Source organism: Paramisgurnus dabryanus, chromosome 9 (assembly GCF_030506205.2).
Source record: "Paramisgurnus dabryanus chromosome 9, PD_genome_1.1, whole genome shotgun sequence".
NCBI classification, from domain to species: Eukaryota; Metazoa; Chordata; class Actinopteri; order Cypriniformes; family Cobitidae; genus Paramisgurnus; species Paramisgurnus dabryanus.
Window position 1 is genome coordinate 36,844,774 of NC_133345.1, and position 17,179 is coordinate 36,861,952.

The 17,179-nt window shown below is 36.0% G+C and overlaps 1 protein-coding gene across 1 annotated transcript in view; it reads left to right on the plus strand.

Annotated features, from left to right (window-relative positions):
• The window catches only part of LOC135773761 (voltage-dependent calcium channel subunit alpha-2/delta-1), a 128,327-nt gene that overhangs the window by 74,534 nt on the left and 36,614 nt on the right, over nt 1-17,179 (plus strand). Inside the window, exons 11-18 of the mRNA XM_065283534.1 lie at nt 706-864; nt 1,023-1,127; nt 1,209-1,287; nt 1,400-1,449; nt 1,573-1,656; nt 1,773-1,850; nt 3,130-3,210; nt 6,710-6,784. Of these exons, the coding sequence (XP_065139606.1) occupies nt 706-864; nt 1,023-1,127; nt 1,209-1,287; nt 1,400-1,449; nt 1,573-1,656; nt 1,773-1,850; nt 3,130-3,210; nt 6,710-6,784 (711 nt within the window). The remainder of the gene's footprint in view (nt 1-705; nt 865-1,022; nt 1,128-1,208; nt 1,288-1,399; nt 1,450-1,572; nt 1,657-1,772; nt 1,851-3,129; nt 3,211-6,709; nt 6,785-17,179) is intronic.

The window sequence follows — 17,179 nt, forward strand, 5'->3', positions numbered from 1 at the left end:
AAATAAAGATAGAAACCTTTTAAACACAAAGTTAGTTAGTAAAGGAAAGGAAATATTAAAGCATTCACTCTGGCTAGGTTATTTTTAAGCCATGTTGGGTAAATATTGGTCAGAACACGTTGCTGGGTTAAAAATAACCCAGAGTGTTGTTTTAGCTAAAATTTCCTTTTAAAGAGGTCATTTCACAAGACTTTTTTAAGATATTAAATATATCTTTGGTGTCCCCAGAGTACATATGTGAAGTTTTAGCTCAAAATACCATATAGATATTTATTATAGCATGTCAAAATTGCCACTTTGTGGGTGTGAGCAAAAATGTGCAGTTTTTGGGTGTCCTTATAAATGCAAATGAGCTGATCTCTGTACTAAATGGCAGTGTCGTGGTTGGATAGTGCAGATTAAGAGGCGGTATTATCCCCTTCTGACATCACAAGGAGAGCCAAATTTCAATGAACTATTTATTCACATGCTTGCAGAGAATGCTTTGATCTTTTTCACATGTTCTAGGCTGACAGAAGCACTGGGGATGAAAAAAGTCAGATTTTCATGATATTTCCCTTTTAAGATGTTTTTGTATTAGACTTTTTTCTTATCTGCCTCACATGCATCACATTTAACTAATTAGGAGTCTATAAAGCGGTATTTGTAAGTAAACAGAGATATCAATGTTTCATTTTTGCATTTCTCTCTCGTACTCTTTTTCAGTTCAACACTAAAGTTAATAACACGGCTTGTTTCGACCACCTTGTTCAAGCTAACGTTCGCAATAAGAAGATTCTGAAAGATGCTGTGCAGAACATAACAGCCAAAGGCATCACCAACTACACCAAAGGTTTCGAATTTGCCTTCAACCAGCTTTCCAACGTAAGAGTCTCTCATCTTCTTGTGAGATGCTATGTAAACTATTAAAGATGAAGATGAAGTTTTCAGTAGTTGTATTGTTGTGTGCTACTGACCTCTGCTGGTCATACTGTGTAGTTACACAAACTTGGTCTCAAGCCGGCTAATACTGTATATTTCAGCCGAACATCTCTCGAGCAAACTGCAACAAGATTATAATGCTGTTTACCGACGGAGGAGAGGAAAGAGCTGAAGAGATCTTCAGCAGATACAACCTCGACCAAATGGTTCGTAAAAAATGTGAAAGCACAGCTTACAAATGCAAATACAAATGCATTTTTTTAACACATTTTGCTTTTTGATTTCAGGTGCGTGTGTTCACATTTTCTGTAGGTCAGCACAACTATGACACGGGGCCAATAAAGTGGATGGCTTGTGCTAATAAAGGTAACCGTGGCTGTGTTCAGTCTCTGTCTGCCCTCTAGTGGTGGAAGCAAAGATGTGCTGCTCAAGAGTCATAAAAGTTTGCTAAAGTTTCTCCGCATGGCATGTTTTACAGGATATTTCTATGAAATTCCTTCCATTGGAGCCATCCGCATAAACACGCAGGTCTGCAAAATGCCAGTGTTTTACTTAAAAAAAATAGAAATGTTTGTTAACTGTGCTGTGTATAAATATGCATTTTTATTTTGTGTTTGTGCACATCTTTGTGTGCTGTTTGTTGTTATTTAGGAATATCTTGATGTGTTGGGCCGGCCCATGGTTCTTGCAGATGCTAAGCAGGTGCAGTGGACCAATGTGTACCTGGATGCCCTGGTATGACATCACACATCGTAGACAAGCTACTCGTCAAACATCATCACAGTTGATTTGTAACAATAATTATTTTAACACTGATTTACTGTTTCATCTGTATTTTATGTTTTCATCAGGAGCTCGGTTTAGTCGTCACAGGCACGCTACCGGTTTTTAACAAGACCAAATCCAAAGAGGGTGGATCTCAAAGTCAGGTCAGGCCAGTATTTGTTTTCATAGAGTACATTCATAATAAACAATACACTGCAAAAATGATTTTCAACACTGCAAAAAAATGATTTTCCAGAAAAAAAATCTTAGTAAAAATATCTAAAAATCATGCTTTTTCTTTATGAGCAAAACGACCCAAGAAAATAAGTCTAGTTTTTAGACCAAAAATATAAATTTTAAGTGCTTTTGTGCATAAAACAAAGCAAAAAAATCTGCCAATGGGGTATGCATATTTTTCTTACATTTTTTTTTTATTTAGTGTTTAAGAAAATTTTTTTTGTTTTTTTGCTTACCCCATTGGCAGATTTTTTTGCTTGTTTTATGCACAAAATCACTTAAAATGTATATTTTTGGTCTAAAAACTAGACTTATTTTCTTGGGTCGTTTTTCTCATCAACAAAAAGCATCTTAATTTAAGAATTTTTAGATATTTTTACTGAAAACAACACAAAAATACTAAAAAAAAAATTTCTTGAAAATAATTTTTTGCAGTGTATGGATAAAACTGTACTGTATGTGACCCTGTTTGTGAAATCCAGACTAAAGTTGTTTTCAATCTTTGACATGACTTAATATTGACTAAATATATCAAGGTTATATTTTCACAGAATGTTCTTTACAACAAAATAGTAACGGTTAACATTGCATAATTATTTTGTGAAAACAATCGCTGATCTTTTGCCCAATGAACAGATTGGAAATCATGGATATGAATGAACACACACCAGATCACCAGATGTGTTATTAGCGGATCTATTTATAACCCAATGCTTGGAACCCACAGTGCTATTTTTGTCACTTTTAATAGACTTAAAGTTACAAGTGACGCAAAAGCGTAAACCTCATTATCTTTTGAACGTGTTAACCATGCGGACAGTGGCCTTCTCGGCAACACTACTGTACTAACAGATGTGGAAAATAAATATGGTATGATATCTTATCCTGAACTTTCCCAATTTAGAGTCTGTGCGTCTGTCAATCCGCATGACCTGAAAATATTTCGTTAGTTTCCGCTATATCTGCGTCACTGTTTTCTGATAAACTTGATATCAGTTTCCAGCGTGGATGGTGATATGCTGTATCAGGACACGTGGTGCAAAAGTTTTGTGATGGTTATTTCTGCTTGCCAAAGCACATTGCAAATTGCTGTGAGAAGTGAATAAGTATATTATGTTTTCCGAGTGTAGGTTTGCATCATAATTGTGACTTTCCGTTCATGTGTGCCTGATGTCTGTTTTTCTCACTCTCCTATCTCTCATTTAGCATCAAAACCAATTGATTTTAGGAGTGATGGGGGTGGATGTGTCTCTTGATGATATCAAGAGATTGACGCCCCGCTTCACTGTGAGTAACGCACACACTCACATCCTAAATACATCAAGCATGTCACATAATGATCGCATTTCATTTCTTGTCTAGTAGAAATAAAATGTAAAGTGTACATCACTATAGTATGGATCAGTAAATTATTAAAATTAATAATTTACATCATTTCATTCCAAACCTGCATTGATTTCTTTTGAGCACAACCAGAGGTGTATTGAAGGATACCCTACTTTATTCATTACATTGGCATTAATGCATTTGGCAGTGCTTTAATTCAAAGCGACTTGCAGTGCATTCAAGCTATACATTTTATCATCATATGTCAGAGGTGAGACCAAGTCATGTTTTGCAAGTCACAAGTAAGTCTCGAGCCTTTGCATTCAAGTCTTAATTCAACTCTGGGGTCCAAACGGACAAGTCCCAAGTCAAGTTGCAAGTCATCAACTTTAAAGGGCACTCCACTTTTTTGAAAATATGCTCATTTTCCAGCTCCCCTAGAGTTAAACATTTGATTTTTACTGTTTTGGAATCCATTCAGCTGATCTCCGGGTTTGGCGGTCCCACTTTTAGCATAGCTTAGCATAATCCATTGAATTTGATTAGACCATTAGCATCGCGTTAAAAAATGACCACCAAGTTTTGATATATTTCCTATTTAAAACTTGACTCTTCTGTAGTTACATCATGTACTAAGGTTGACAGAAAATTTAAAGTTAAAGGGGCAATGATATACGCAGTGCCCGAAAATAGTCCCATGCTATTGAAAGTTGCCATGGGGACTATTTTCGGGTGCTGCGTAATATCATTGCGCCTGCTGCAGCCATGTTACGGCAGCAAAGTCCTTGATTGTTATGCCGGAATGAGAGTATAGTTCCTAGCTATTTCTTCCTAGAAAATCACAGCTTTTAATTTTCCGTCGGTCTTAATATAATAAATGATAACTTCAGAAGAGTCAAGTTTTAAATAGGAAAAATATCGAAACGCTTTGGTTATTTTTTAAGCGCGATGCTAAATGGTCGAATCAGATTCAATGGATTGTGCTAAGCTATGCTAAAAGTGGTACCGCCTGACCTGGAGATCGGCTGAATGGATTCCAAAATGGTGGAATTTAAATATTTATCTCTAGGGAAGCTGGAAAATGAGCATATTTTCAAAAAAAGTGGAGTGTCCCTTTAAGCTTCAAGTCTTAAACAAGTCAATAGTGCTCTTTGCCCAAATTAGTGTATTAGTGCCCAGAATTACAATTAATAAAAAAATTAATTCACTTTTCATGCGGAATTTAGTGTGATTTGCTACACATTTTTTCACCCGCAAAACAGAACGCAAAAAACACAAAACATACGATATTCAGATTCTCAAATATATGTAAATAAATGTTAAAGTGTTGTATGTTAAATGTTAAGTTTATAATGTGCAGCTGATCGCTAAATTTAGGGGCTATGCTCTGCAGACTGGATACAAGACTTGAATTTATACGTTTATCTCGAAAGAAATGAAAGTGAAAAAGTGAGAAAAATGTATTATACCTAATAGTTACGTACACAATGCTCATTTGGTGAAAGAAACAATTAAATTCAAATTATTTTAAAGGATCATATTGCTGCTTGCCTAATGTGCAATTTTTAGCTGCTTAGTTTGTAATGGTGCATTCCCACCAGCCGCGGTAGAGGCGGCAAAAATGCGCTATTCGTGAGTAGATGTATGCTTGAACATTTGAGTTCACCCGCTTCATTCGCGCGTGAAATTGTACTCATTCGAGACATTCCCACAGAAATTTGCGTCATGGGAGGGGCTTTTCTGACTCTGCCACTCCGCTCGCTTCCTGTAATCACGTCAGTACTACAGCAAGGTCCTCCTGATTGGTTAACGCGGCGCGGAAATCCGCCGAAGTTCAGATTTTCAACTCGCGCGTTTCCCACGGCAACGCTCAATTCGCATGGAACGCGCCATCGTCACCGCGCGTTCTGCGCCATTCGTGTACCGCGCCACAGGATGCCTAATCGCGTCTTTGCATTTACTTAACATGTAAATCACTCACGCTTGACGCATCAACTGCGTCTGGTGTGAATTCTGCATAAGGATTTATCCAATAATTCTGCACCAAACATTTACGTTTGCATAACGTTTACATTTAACCCATCATTTTAATTATGGATTTAAGTTATATTTAAAATTAACTTTAGTCCTGTTGCACCATAACTTTAAAGTCAGATTTAAATCTCAATTATGAATTAATTTAATAGAGGTTTAAATAAAACGCACATGCGATTAAAATATTTGACTGAAAACAGTAGAGGTCTGACACAAACAGGCCTCAGTGAGGTGTTAAAAATTAAAGCACATCACGCAGTCAAAGTGTGAAGGTTGTGGCGGGATTCCCAGGATGCAGGCGTCGGACAGACAAAAGAAGGGACGATTATGTTTAACTTTTACCAGTAGTGGTAATGGTGATGATGAGGCGGCGATCAAATGGACAGGGCAGAGATGTCAAGTGCACGTTGCAGGACCCATCTAGAGCGATAAGAACTTTGATCTGATTATGAAGTCTTTATGAAGGCTCAAGGCCATGTCAAGTCTCGAGTCATTGCTGTTTAAGTCGAGTCTAAAGTAAATTTGGGACTTTACCGGTCTAACGTCACAATTTCCTTAAACATAGTTCACAATCTTTGTAACATGTTTCAGCAGTACATATTAACATGAAGATTAACAATTTCAATTTATTTTTATAAGTGATGTTTATAAATGATGTCAACTCACAACTAGTCAAAACTTTAAAGAGTAGGTTGACTTGCATAACCAAGTTGATTAAACTTAAGACAGCATTTTTTTTACACTGAATCATTTCTTTTTTATACAATATATGAAACAAAGCTGCCAGGAACAATAAATACAGTTCTTGCATGATAATTGCCTTTTCCACAAAAGAAAGAAAATCATGTGGGTTTGGAATGACATAAAAGTCCATAAATGATGACAGTGTTTATTTAGGATGAACTATCCTTTCGATGCTACATAATTCAGTTTAAAAGCATACAAAGAAAAGCTTGTACGTTAGATGTTTTCTCTGCAAACACTTTAAGAGCCTTGTAATAAAAATAACACCGCATGTTTAAGATGATAAATGCTTCGTTGTTTGGCGGTGTGAGTCTTGCGGTTTCGCACACATACAGTGCGAACACTCTAAAGAGGAAATAAGCCCAAATGTATAGATTGTAAATTTACAGGGGCACATGTTTGTACTTACCTTTGATTCGTAAATGGTTGTGATTTTCTGTTAAGCTCGGAGGAATGTTTCCAGATGAACCGACACATTTGATTAACGCTAAGTGCTCATGGGTGATTGACAGCTCGGCCCGGCGTTCTCGAGGGATATTAGACGGTACCACAATAGTGAAGGATTAACCGCTGGATCTTTTAGAAACCAGGCCCATTTGAAAGCAACCCTAGCGGGCTTTGGGTTTGATGGTGGTCCTTGTAGCGGAGACGTCCTCACTGTTCTCTTTTTCGTTTGTTTCAGATCGGCCCTAATGGATATTATTTTGCAATCGATCCCAATGGCTACGTGCTGCTTCACCCAAACCTCCAACCAAAGGTACCGAAGCATACTTTCTACCTAAATGCTTGAAATATGACATCACACAATTTTGGAAACAGGAAGAGATTTTATGGCTGTGTGTGCGGGGCCACCGTGACCTACATCTCATGTTAATACAATTCTTTCTGGTTTGACGTGTATTTGATTATTGCTGAGATTTATCATGTGTTGTGCATATGATTATCTTTCTCTTTTTATCTTAAGCAGTCTTTCTCCCAGCATTCTTTAGCTCTTTGTGTATATATGTTGCATATTTATGTGCTACTCTATCCATATAGGTTTTCCATGTGTGTGCTTTTATGCATTTATGTAGACTTAAATCAGAGTAGGTGGCATATTTAATTTGGCATGAATGAAAACTGTATGGACAGAGGTATGGGACGATCAGTGGCATGCCGTAAATCTGTTTCCTTTCTACATGTTAACCCACATACATTGATGTCAAGAATGAGGGTTGTTCGTATGTCAGGTTATTTCAGTTAGGGCTGCAAGATATACTGAAACGTTGCAAATGTGCATACCGAAATATACATACCGCAATGGTTTGCAGTAACTCGAGGATTTTGATACTTTAAAAATTACACTGTAAAAAGTAAAAGTTGGATTAACTTAAAAAATTACTTTAATTGGTGTCTAAAAAAGATTAAATTAAAAATGTTCTCACATTAAAGTCGTCATGAAATTAATAAAAAAAAAATAATTTAATTAAAAAAGCTTCATATTTGCCCTAATAATATTTAATCAAAAATGCAAATCTCCCCTTCAACCTCTCTTTACTTCATGTCACGAGGAATGCACTGTAAAAAATAACTTTCTTACTAAGTATTTTTGGCTTGTTTTCAGTAAAAATATCTCAAAATTCTTAAATCAAGATGTATTTTCTTGATGAGCAAAATGACATAGGAAAATAAGTCTAGTTTTTAGACAAAACATATAAAATTTAAGCGAATTTGTGCTTAAAACGAGCAAAAAAATCTGCCATTGGAGTAAGAAAACATTTCTTGAATTAAGTGTTTATGAAAAAAACTTTTTTCAAGAAAATGTTTCTTATTCCATTGGCAGATTTTTTTTTTTTTTTTTTTTTGCTTGTTTTAAGCACTAATTTACTTAAAGTTTATATTTTTGTCTAAAAAATAGACTTATTTTCCTAGGTTATTTTGCTCATCAAGAAAATACATCTTAATTTAAGAATTTTTTGATGTGTGAGAGGAAAGATAATGCGATTGCATTAAAGACATTTAAGGTGTGTGCACACTCTTTGCGCGAGAACAGATAGAAATCCATGGAGAGCTACGCATATAAGAGCCTGCATCTAGTTTTGTACAATGTCAAATGAAACCCGAATAGAGCGTCTGGCGTGAATATTTTCAGTGTTAAGTCAATGTGAAGAAGTGTTTACGCGCATCTGGAGGTCTCGCGGTGCGAATGAGGCGTTTAGCATGCCACGGTAGACGCAAATCTGCCTTATTTGCGCATCTAGTTCGCGCGAATGCACGAATTACGTCTACACTGCAAAATATGATTTTCAAGAAACCATTTTCTTAGTATTTTTGTCTTGTTTTCAGTAACAATATCTATATGCTTTTTCTTGATTAGCAAAACGACCCTAGAAAATAAGTCAAAAGTCAAAAATATAAAATGTAAGGGATTTTTTGTTTAAGAAAAATGTTAAAGATTTTTTTGCTTACCCCAATGGCAGATTTTTTGCTTGTTTTATGCACAAAATCACTTAAATTTGTCTAAAAACTAGACTTATTTTCTTGGGTTGTTTTGCTCATCAAGAAAAAGCATCTTAATTTAAGAATTTTTTTGATATTTTTACTGAAAACAAGACAAAAATACTAAGAACATTTTTTCTTGAAAAGCATTTTTTGCAGTGTAGCAATTACACTGTAAAAAACAACCTATAGAATTTACTCAAAAAAATTGTTGTAACAATTTGCACTCACTTTGTTTGAGTAAATTATATCCTATATATTTGATTAAAAAGTACCTAAATTTAATTACTATGATAAAGTAAAAAAAATTAGGTAAGGTCTACCTATTTTTTTCATAACTAATTACTTATAAAAAAATGAATAACATTAACCCTATTGGTATTAAGGCACAGATCTATTAAATTATTATTAATAATGATAAGCCATTAAGAAACATTACATATTACTTATTCAGAGAGGGTTGAATAAGAAAATAGTCATGCACAAGATTGCATAAATTGCTTGCTTTATTGACCAAATAACATTCTGTAAACATTTAAAACTAATTATTGGACGTATAATAACCCCAATACATTTCAAGTGAAATACAACATATCATAGTTTTACATAAAGCTTCTTGAACATATTATTTCATAAAACAAAATAAACCAAGGCTTCATGAGATGTTAAAAACCATTAAAAGCAAGATTCCTAAATACTGTTCTTCACGTTATCATTAGAAAATTAAAGAAGACAATAATATGAGAGGAAAAACTGATCTCATTTACCTCAGTAGACTAGCATGCTATATCGATACAAACAAACATTTCAACTTCATTGAAAACTTATTAAGTGCAAAAATACAACTTCATATTATGCTATAACTCACAGTACACGTGCATAAAACATTGAACACTAACAAGAAGTACTTACATTCAATTTTAAGTGATTCAACTTCATATACAAGTCTCATATATAACATATGAACTCCGAAATACTTTTTTGAACAGACATTAAAAAGCGAAAGGCAACGTTAAGTAGCCTATATATCCGTAAATGATAATAATAATAATAATAATAATAAAATGGCTTCATAAATGGATCCCTTCTAAAACAAAACTCAATATATTAACAGATAAATGCAAGAAAACTTTTACAGTAATTATCTAGCATCGACAGCTTTACCGTTGTTTGTTTGTCTGCTCGACGCCCTCCCGTCTGTATCGTACATCAACCGTCCGCTGCTCTCTCTCGTCACGTGGCTTGCTCAAGTTCAACCACTCATATTGAGCAGCTCCGCTGTTCACGAGATTCAGACATGTAAATAATAATAATGGAAATTTATATTTTAATCATAAATATGGATATTTATTCGTATTCGCAGGTGCAAGAACTGGGCGATGTTTCATTCAAAGCTAACCTGAATGACATATTCTAACCTATCAATCTGTCAACAACAGAGACAGAGAAGCACGCAAATGACTAAACTTCTGGTAGATTTTACAGTTAACCAACTTAACATTTCCATTCATGATGATATCAACAAGTTAAATAAAAACTTACCTGTCAACAAACCGCAGTTCTCCCGCCGATATGATATGAAAAAATGGTGACTCGAGTCCCGCCTGGATGTTGATTCATGCGCACTTTGCGGTGCTAAGGCCAATATTTTTGGGGTATATGTTACTTATTTTTTTAGTATTGCAGTTATTACTGTTAAAAATTGGATAGTGAAGGTAGAATATACCCATTATTTTTTATTTTACTTGCTAGCTTATATACTTAATTAAATTATAACTAATTTTCATGGGTTAAATTTAACACCCTCCAGAGTAATTTTTTACAGTGTAGCAACAAGATCCAACTCCTCGTTGGATGAAATGTAGTCCCGCCCTACCTTTTTATCTCATTTCAGAGATATACGTCTCGACCAGGGCTTGACATTAACACCCGCCACAGATTTCACCTGTGGTAGGTAAAACAGCCACTCCCACTAACCACTTTGGCGGGTTGAATATAATTTTATAATTATAGTTTTCTTTAAAGCCATGTGAAATAATAAAAAATGTGCGGTGCGACTCTACAAAACTACTACTTCCATGAGCACTCGCTGCATCAAGTTCAAGGATTTTTTTTTACAATGGAGAGCAATGTGTGAATGATGCGAATTGACTTGAAAAATCTGAACTTTGTTGAAAAACCTTAACCAATCAGGAGCTTGCTCTTGTAGTGACGTGATTACAGGAAGCAAGCAGAGTCGCAGAAGCCCCTCCCATGACACGAATTTCCGCATGAATGTCTCGAATGAATAGAATTTCATGCGCGGCTTTCACGCACAAATGAAGCGAGTAAACTCAAAATGTTCAAGAGTCCAACTACGCGTAAATAGCACGTTTTTGCCGCCTCTACCGCGTTTGCTGTGAATCCAGCATGAAGGAGAGGGATACGCACTCGCGCATCATACTGTGCTTCTGTACTTTTACCCAACATGCCCTCTTGACATTTGTCATTAAATTAGCGCCTTAAATGAAGTCTTAAATTACCTTTATGAGAAACCATAATCAAGCTTATAAAATACAATAGGCATAAACAAGTTGACCGTAAAATTCATGTACATGTTCTGACTGAGCAGTTTTTACTGCTGTAGATAATACATTTAAAGTGTTTGTAAAGTTTTTTTTTTGTGTGTTTATCTTTTTAATTAATCGTTCACACCCCTACAATCGCTTTTATTATATTCACTAGAAGCTACTCCATTATAGACCAAAAATATACAATTTAAGTGATTTTTCTTGAAGTAAGGGTTTAAGAAAAAAGTTTAAGATTTGTTTTTTCCCCATAAATGTTAACTTAAATGTTATGTTTTTGTCTAAAAACTACACTGTAAAAAAAATCCGTAGAAATTACAATGTTATTGCAGCTGGGTTGCTGGTAATTTACCGTAGATTTACATTTATGTTATTTACTGGCAAGAGTTTGTTCAAAGTTAAATAAATTTTAAATATTAACAAGTCTTTATCTTTACAGAATAAAACTATACAAAAACAGCCTCATGCAAAGCATTCTGGGAACCAGAAATCATCATCAACCTTTTTCTGTTTTTTGTTTCAGATTTTGTTTCCCAGAATGTTTAGCTTGGTGCTGTTTTTTAGTTTTACTCTGTAAAGACAAAGACTTGTAAATGTTTAATGTTCATTTAACTTTGAACAAAATATTGCCAGTAAAAAACATAAATTTAAATCTACGGTAAATTACCGGCAACCCAGCTGCAATTTCTACAGAATTTTTTTACAGTGTAGACTTTTTTTTCTTTAGTAATTTTGCTCATCAAGATCATGCTTCTTAATTTAGGAATTTTTAGATATTTGTTCTAAAAAAACAAGACAAAAATTATGATCTGTATTAAAACCAGGTATATCCCAGCTAATATATGTAGTCTCAATTTGGGTGTTCAATCTTTAAAAAGTAATTTTAGCATGCCAAAGTCAATTTTAATCATATAAAATGTATATTCCCAACAACAAAATTGTGGCCAGCGAAAATGCTAAGTGGCTAGTAAACTTTGGAAAACCCTTGTCAAGCCCTGGTCAAGCCCTGGTCTCGACAATTCAGACAGGGAGAGTTTTGCTTTCTTTTCCCAAAAAAAATGTTAAGCATGTGTTTCATTATATTTTATTATTATTCAAACTGATTTTACGAACTAGACCAATATTGTATTGGATATTGCATCATTTAGCAAGTTATCGAATATCATTTTTGTTTCCAATATGGCCTAGCTGTGATTTCAGTGCTTTTATTTAGCCTTTTTTATGTTCTGAACGAAGTGATAGTTTCAAACCAATTAGTATTTTTAAATAATAATTTCACAGTTTATGGACTGCGTTGTGTAACCAAAGTAGAATTTTTAAAAACTTTTTTCATTTGTGTCTATATTTACATTAAATATACATTAAACATGACGTCCAGGCAAATCATAGTTCATTCATCCGATTTTACAGTTACAGCATATCGCATGAAACAAACAGGAACATCTGCTATTAATTCAGCACATATTTTTATTGCCAAAGTTATCTGACCTCATATACTGTATGAACATGCATTTGCCGCATGTAAACATGCGTCTGTACATCTTTTTCTTTAGATTTAAGCACACAGCCCTTCTGCAGGGTGAGATTTGTGCGTAACCTTTGCAAATTACCCAAAGTCACACGCCACACAACTCGAACTCGGTTCCGCTTGATACACATCAGTCTATCGGACCAATCTTTTTGATTCTGGTTTTCCACCACACACTTGGGTCAGTCGTATTAAATCTTATAAACAGATTGTGTATGAGAAAAGACGTGTGTGTGTTCGTTCTCTGAACGGCGATGGAGATAAGCAGGGTTGTAGTTTATCTTCGGTCTGGACCGTAAAAGCATTGTCCATCACGTTGCCTCGGACAGTACCAGCCCATCACGATAAACTCTCGGTTTAAGGAGTTAAAGCATATTAAATATATTACGTCTGGTCTGGAGTAAATAGTTTGAGAATAGTTTAGACGTTCTTTGATTTAAGATCAAACCGCAACCGCAATCAGTTTTTACGTAGATTCTTCGAGATACCTGTGTCTGAAGATACTCGGTGGTCTGAGAAATTTGAAGTTTGCTGTTCAATCTGTATTACAATAACAAAGCTCCAGGTCTAGAATATGGATGGTATTAACTTATTTCCACAAGGCAGTCAATCAAACATACAGAACACATTTCCATCCCCGGCGTCAGCGGGAGCGAATGTGACATATTTCCATCTACCCGCAGAGTAACATCCTCCGGCTTTAGATTAAAGGGAACGGGACGATTCGGAGGTTTCTTTGAAATGAAGTTACCGAAACAAACTCGGAACACAACTCGCAAACAATGCTGTTTTTTAATGAGCTCTGCTATATTGTTAAAACCATAAAACTTAGCGAAACGCATGTGCCATGACAACGTAAACACCAGCAGACTTTCACCAATCTTTTATTGCTCCCAGCGGGGTCCTGCATTAACTCCATGTGTTCAGCAGACGGCACGATCCGGTTGGTTTTAGTTTAGTTAAGCGAGCCCGTTCTGATCAGATTTGAAGGCTTGATCTTTCAAGGACAGATGTTGAGACGTGATCCGGTACGACTGCGGATCGGACGCACTGATTGAGGGAGACACCGAGGCATTGATACTCTGAACCGTGGATGCTGTACTTAACCTTAAGAAAAGCTGATATGCAAACACAAGGGGTGCCAGATCTTCTAGAAACAGTTCAAAGTAACACATGCCTGAATTTGTCAGCTAAAGTTAAAAATACGCTGCCGAGTCTTTCGAGGTGACTTTGAACACACCAGGAAGGGCTAATTTGGTTTTGAAGGCTCCGAAATTGAACAAGCCCTAGTAGTATGTCAGCCACATGTTGTCCCGCCTGCCGGTGAGCAACACAGTAGGAAGATTCATACGATGAGATTGAATGCTTTGTTTCTTTTTAACAGTCTCTTCTGTGATGGATTGCAGCGTACAAAAACAACACTGTTAACAAGCGTGGTCTCTTTAAAGGGCCGGCGTCCGTTTCGAATTTCAGTCTTGGGTTTTTGTCACCTATAAATCATTCTTTTGTATTTTCACTGAAATGATATAGGCTTGTGTTTACCCTTTCCATGTTTTTGATTAGAAAAGGATTCCGAATCGTCGCCAAAAGCTAAGTTGCAAGTTTGCCATTTCATTCCCAGAGGTGAGACTGTTGTGGTGAAAACTGTGGTAGTGTGATATTGTGCCAAATAGATTGTTCATCTCCTATAGGTTAGGTATCTAGCCTGCTAACTAGGTAGTGTTAGATGACTTTATAGGGCTTTTAGATGACGTCAATATTTCACCCAAACCCAGCTCAGTATTGTAATTCTAGAAATGTAAGCTTTCTCTGTTTTACATTGTTACATTAACTCTACATTGTATAAATACACATTTGTTTTCTGTCGCACTGCTCTAAATCTGTGCACTGATAGGAGCGTGTTTGATTTCAGCTTTTAGTTTTGGGAAAACAGTTGCCCAAAGTTCATGAGATAATCTGTGAACAGTCTGGATGTTCTGCTTTAGAGACTTGCATCTTTGCTGGCTTCTGTAAAATTTCTCCCAAGCTGTGTGCTCGCGATCTCATGCAATTCAAAGGAAGCTTGGGCTGTGTCTGAAATTGCATACTGTGACAGTAGGTACACAATTAGATGATAAACCTACTCATCAACCGTTACAATGGTAGGTACTATATAGTATGAATTAGTGCTGGGCGATATGCCCCATTTTGAGATCGTCCTGTCGTCAGCCTGTGAGATCGCCGATACACGATAGTTGTACTTTACTTATTTATTTATTTGTTCATTTTTACTTATTTATGACAAGTAACTTGATTGGTGGACGAAAAAGAAGCAAGGGCAACACTGTTATGACCGCAACCTTCTTAAAACTGATGCCATTAATCCATCTGCGCCAATAACTCCAGGCGCTCAAAAATTTCCTGCGTGCCAGGGGGTGGGAACAATAAACTCGCTGGTTTTAACCCGCTGTGCGCCTAAAAACCTTTCTAGTGCAAGGAAATATGGCGGCATAAGAAAATGTCAGGTGCTAGAAGGAGTCTATGCCCCGTGCATTCAGGTACAAGCAAAAGTCCAAAACGCGCGCATTGAGTCCACGTGCGTGCGAGAAGGAATCCGTGCGCAATACAAGCTCTATTACGCTAAGTGAAGCCCACAAACCCTCTTATGTGAAGAAAAGCACACAATGCGCATGTTAATGTGAAACTATGAGGATGATAATAATAACTATCTCCAGCTATCATCATGAAAGGTCGTTTTTAGCGATATGTCTTACAATCGTCGATACACGATACTATCGGCTATCGGCACAACCCTAGTATGAATATAGTATGAACTAATTTGGATAGTATGAATGAATTTGGACTTACTACATGCAGCTTGTTGATACATCACGTGACATACGTCGCCATAGCAATACGTTTTTTGGCATAAACATTGTCTTAAATTTTTAAGGGGAAGTAATGAATGGTGTATTTGCATTTTGCGCGGGAGTAGCAGACGCATTTTCCGTTTTCACAAGACACATTTATGTGGCCAAATGTAAATGGAACAGTTTAAACCTTTATAAAAGGTCCTAATATGTACCATTTAGGTGCAAATATGTATCTTTGAACTGCCAATATGTACTTTTGAAGTACTAATATGCACTTTTTGGGTACAAAGGTGTACCTTTTTGAAAGGGTACTGTCCCAGTGACAACAAGAGAGGCTTCTTGATAGGAAATGCATCATAAAAAAGTATATTTATTTGGCAGATGTAAAGCATACATGTGTATTTTTTTGTGTTAGTCCATTTTTATTTTACTTTATTATTATTATTGTAACAGCTCAGGTATGTTCAATGAGCACCATGTTTGTGTAATTTCTAAAGATTTTAGTTCTGTTGTGAATAAGAGGGTTGGAAATGAATGCGTTTCTTGTTTTTTATCTGATTCATCGATTAATCGAAAAAATAATCGACAGATTAATCGATTATTAAAATAACTGTTAGTTGCAGCCCTAGTGTTGCTTGCTTGTTACTCGATCTGCCCGCGGTACGCCTCCAGTTACACAAGTAGTTACACGAGTAAGTATGGTGGCACAAAATAAAACATGGTGATTTTTGAAGCAGATAAAAATGAGCACTTCGACCTCTGCGTGCAGTACATCATTACTACTCCCCCTCTTGCTCAAACTTTCGTCAATATTACTGCGCAGAGGTTGAAGTGCTGCAAACTAAGTGCTCTTCCGCCATACAATATAGTTCTCATTTTTTTCCGCTTACTTGTGTAATTACTCATGTAACAGTCTTTAAATAGGGAAAACATGGAAGTGTTTGGTAGCTTCTAAATTCATCCCTGTTTGGATCCTAAGGAATGAATGGGGCTAGGCTAAATGCTAACATATTCACAACACGCTGTACAAAGATTAAGTGCACGCATTGAATATAGATAGGGATGTATTAATTTGTCGAGTTGAGGTAAGAACATAGTAAAATATTGAAAAACTGTGTTGTTTTTCTTTAAGCAACAAATTTATACTAAACGGAAAAAAAATAATAATTTTTATTTCATGGGGACTTTAAGTGGGTTGCCATTTTTTAAATTTACCCGCCACTCAAATCCCTACAAAAGGGAAAACGTACTCTTTGAAGTCTAATTCTGTGCGACAAGGGTTAATGTATGTGTAATGGGTTTGTAGGGATGATAGCATGCCATCTAATGTTTGTTTGTGTCTGCGGAGTTAAGAGTTCATCGAGATATTTCCTGTCTGCTGGATCAGACAGATAATGATTTTATTCATTCCAAACAGAAACACTGAGGAGATCTGCAGAACATGTACAGGAACTCAGCCAATGGAAACCTGGAACTGTAACACTCGCTTTTAGGCCGTGTGTAATCTGTACTCACTTAACCTTCGGTTGTAACATGAACAAAAAAAGATGATGTTTATACAAATGAAAACACATGAAGACAAGACAGTGAAAAATGAGCGTTGGGAAAAAGACAAACATTTGTTGAAACGGTACATTGAGTGTTCCACAGTGGCGTTCTGGGGAATTGGGGGCGTGACTTGTATTTTATTTATGTGTATTCAGCAATATTATAAATAATTTCCCCCC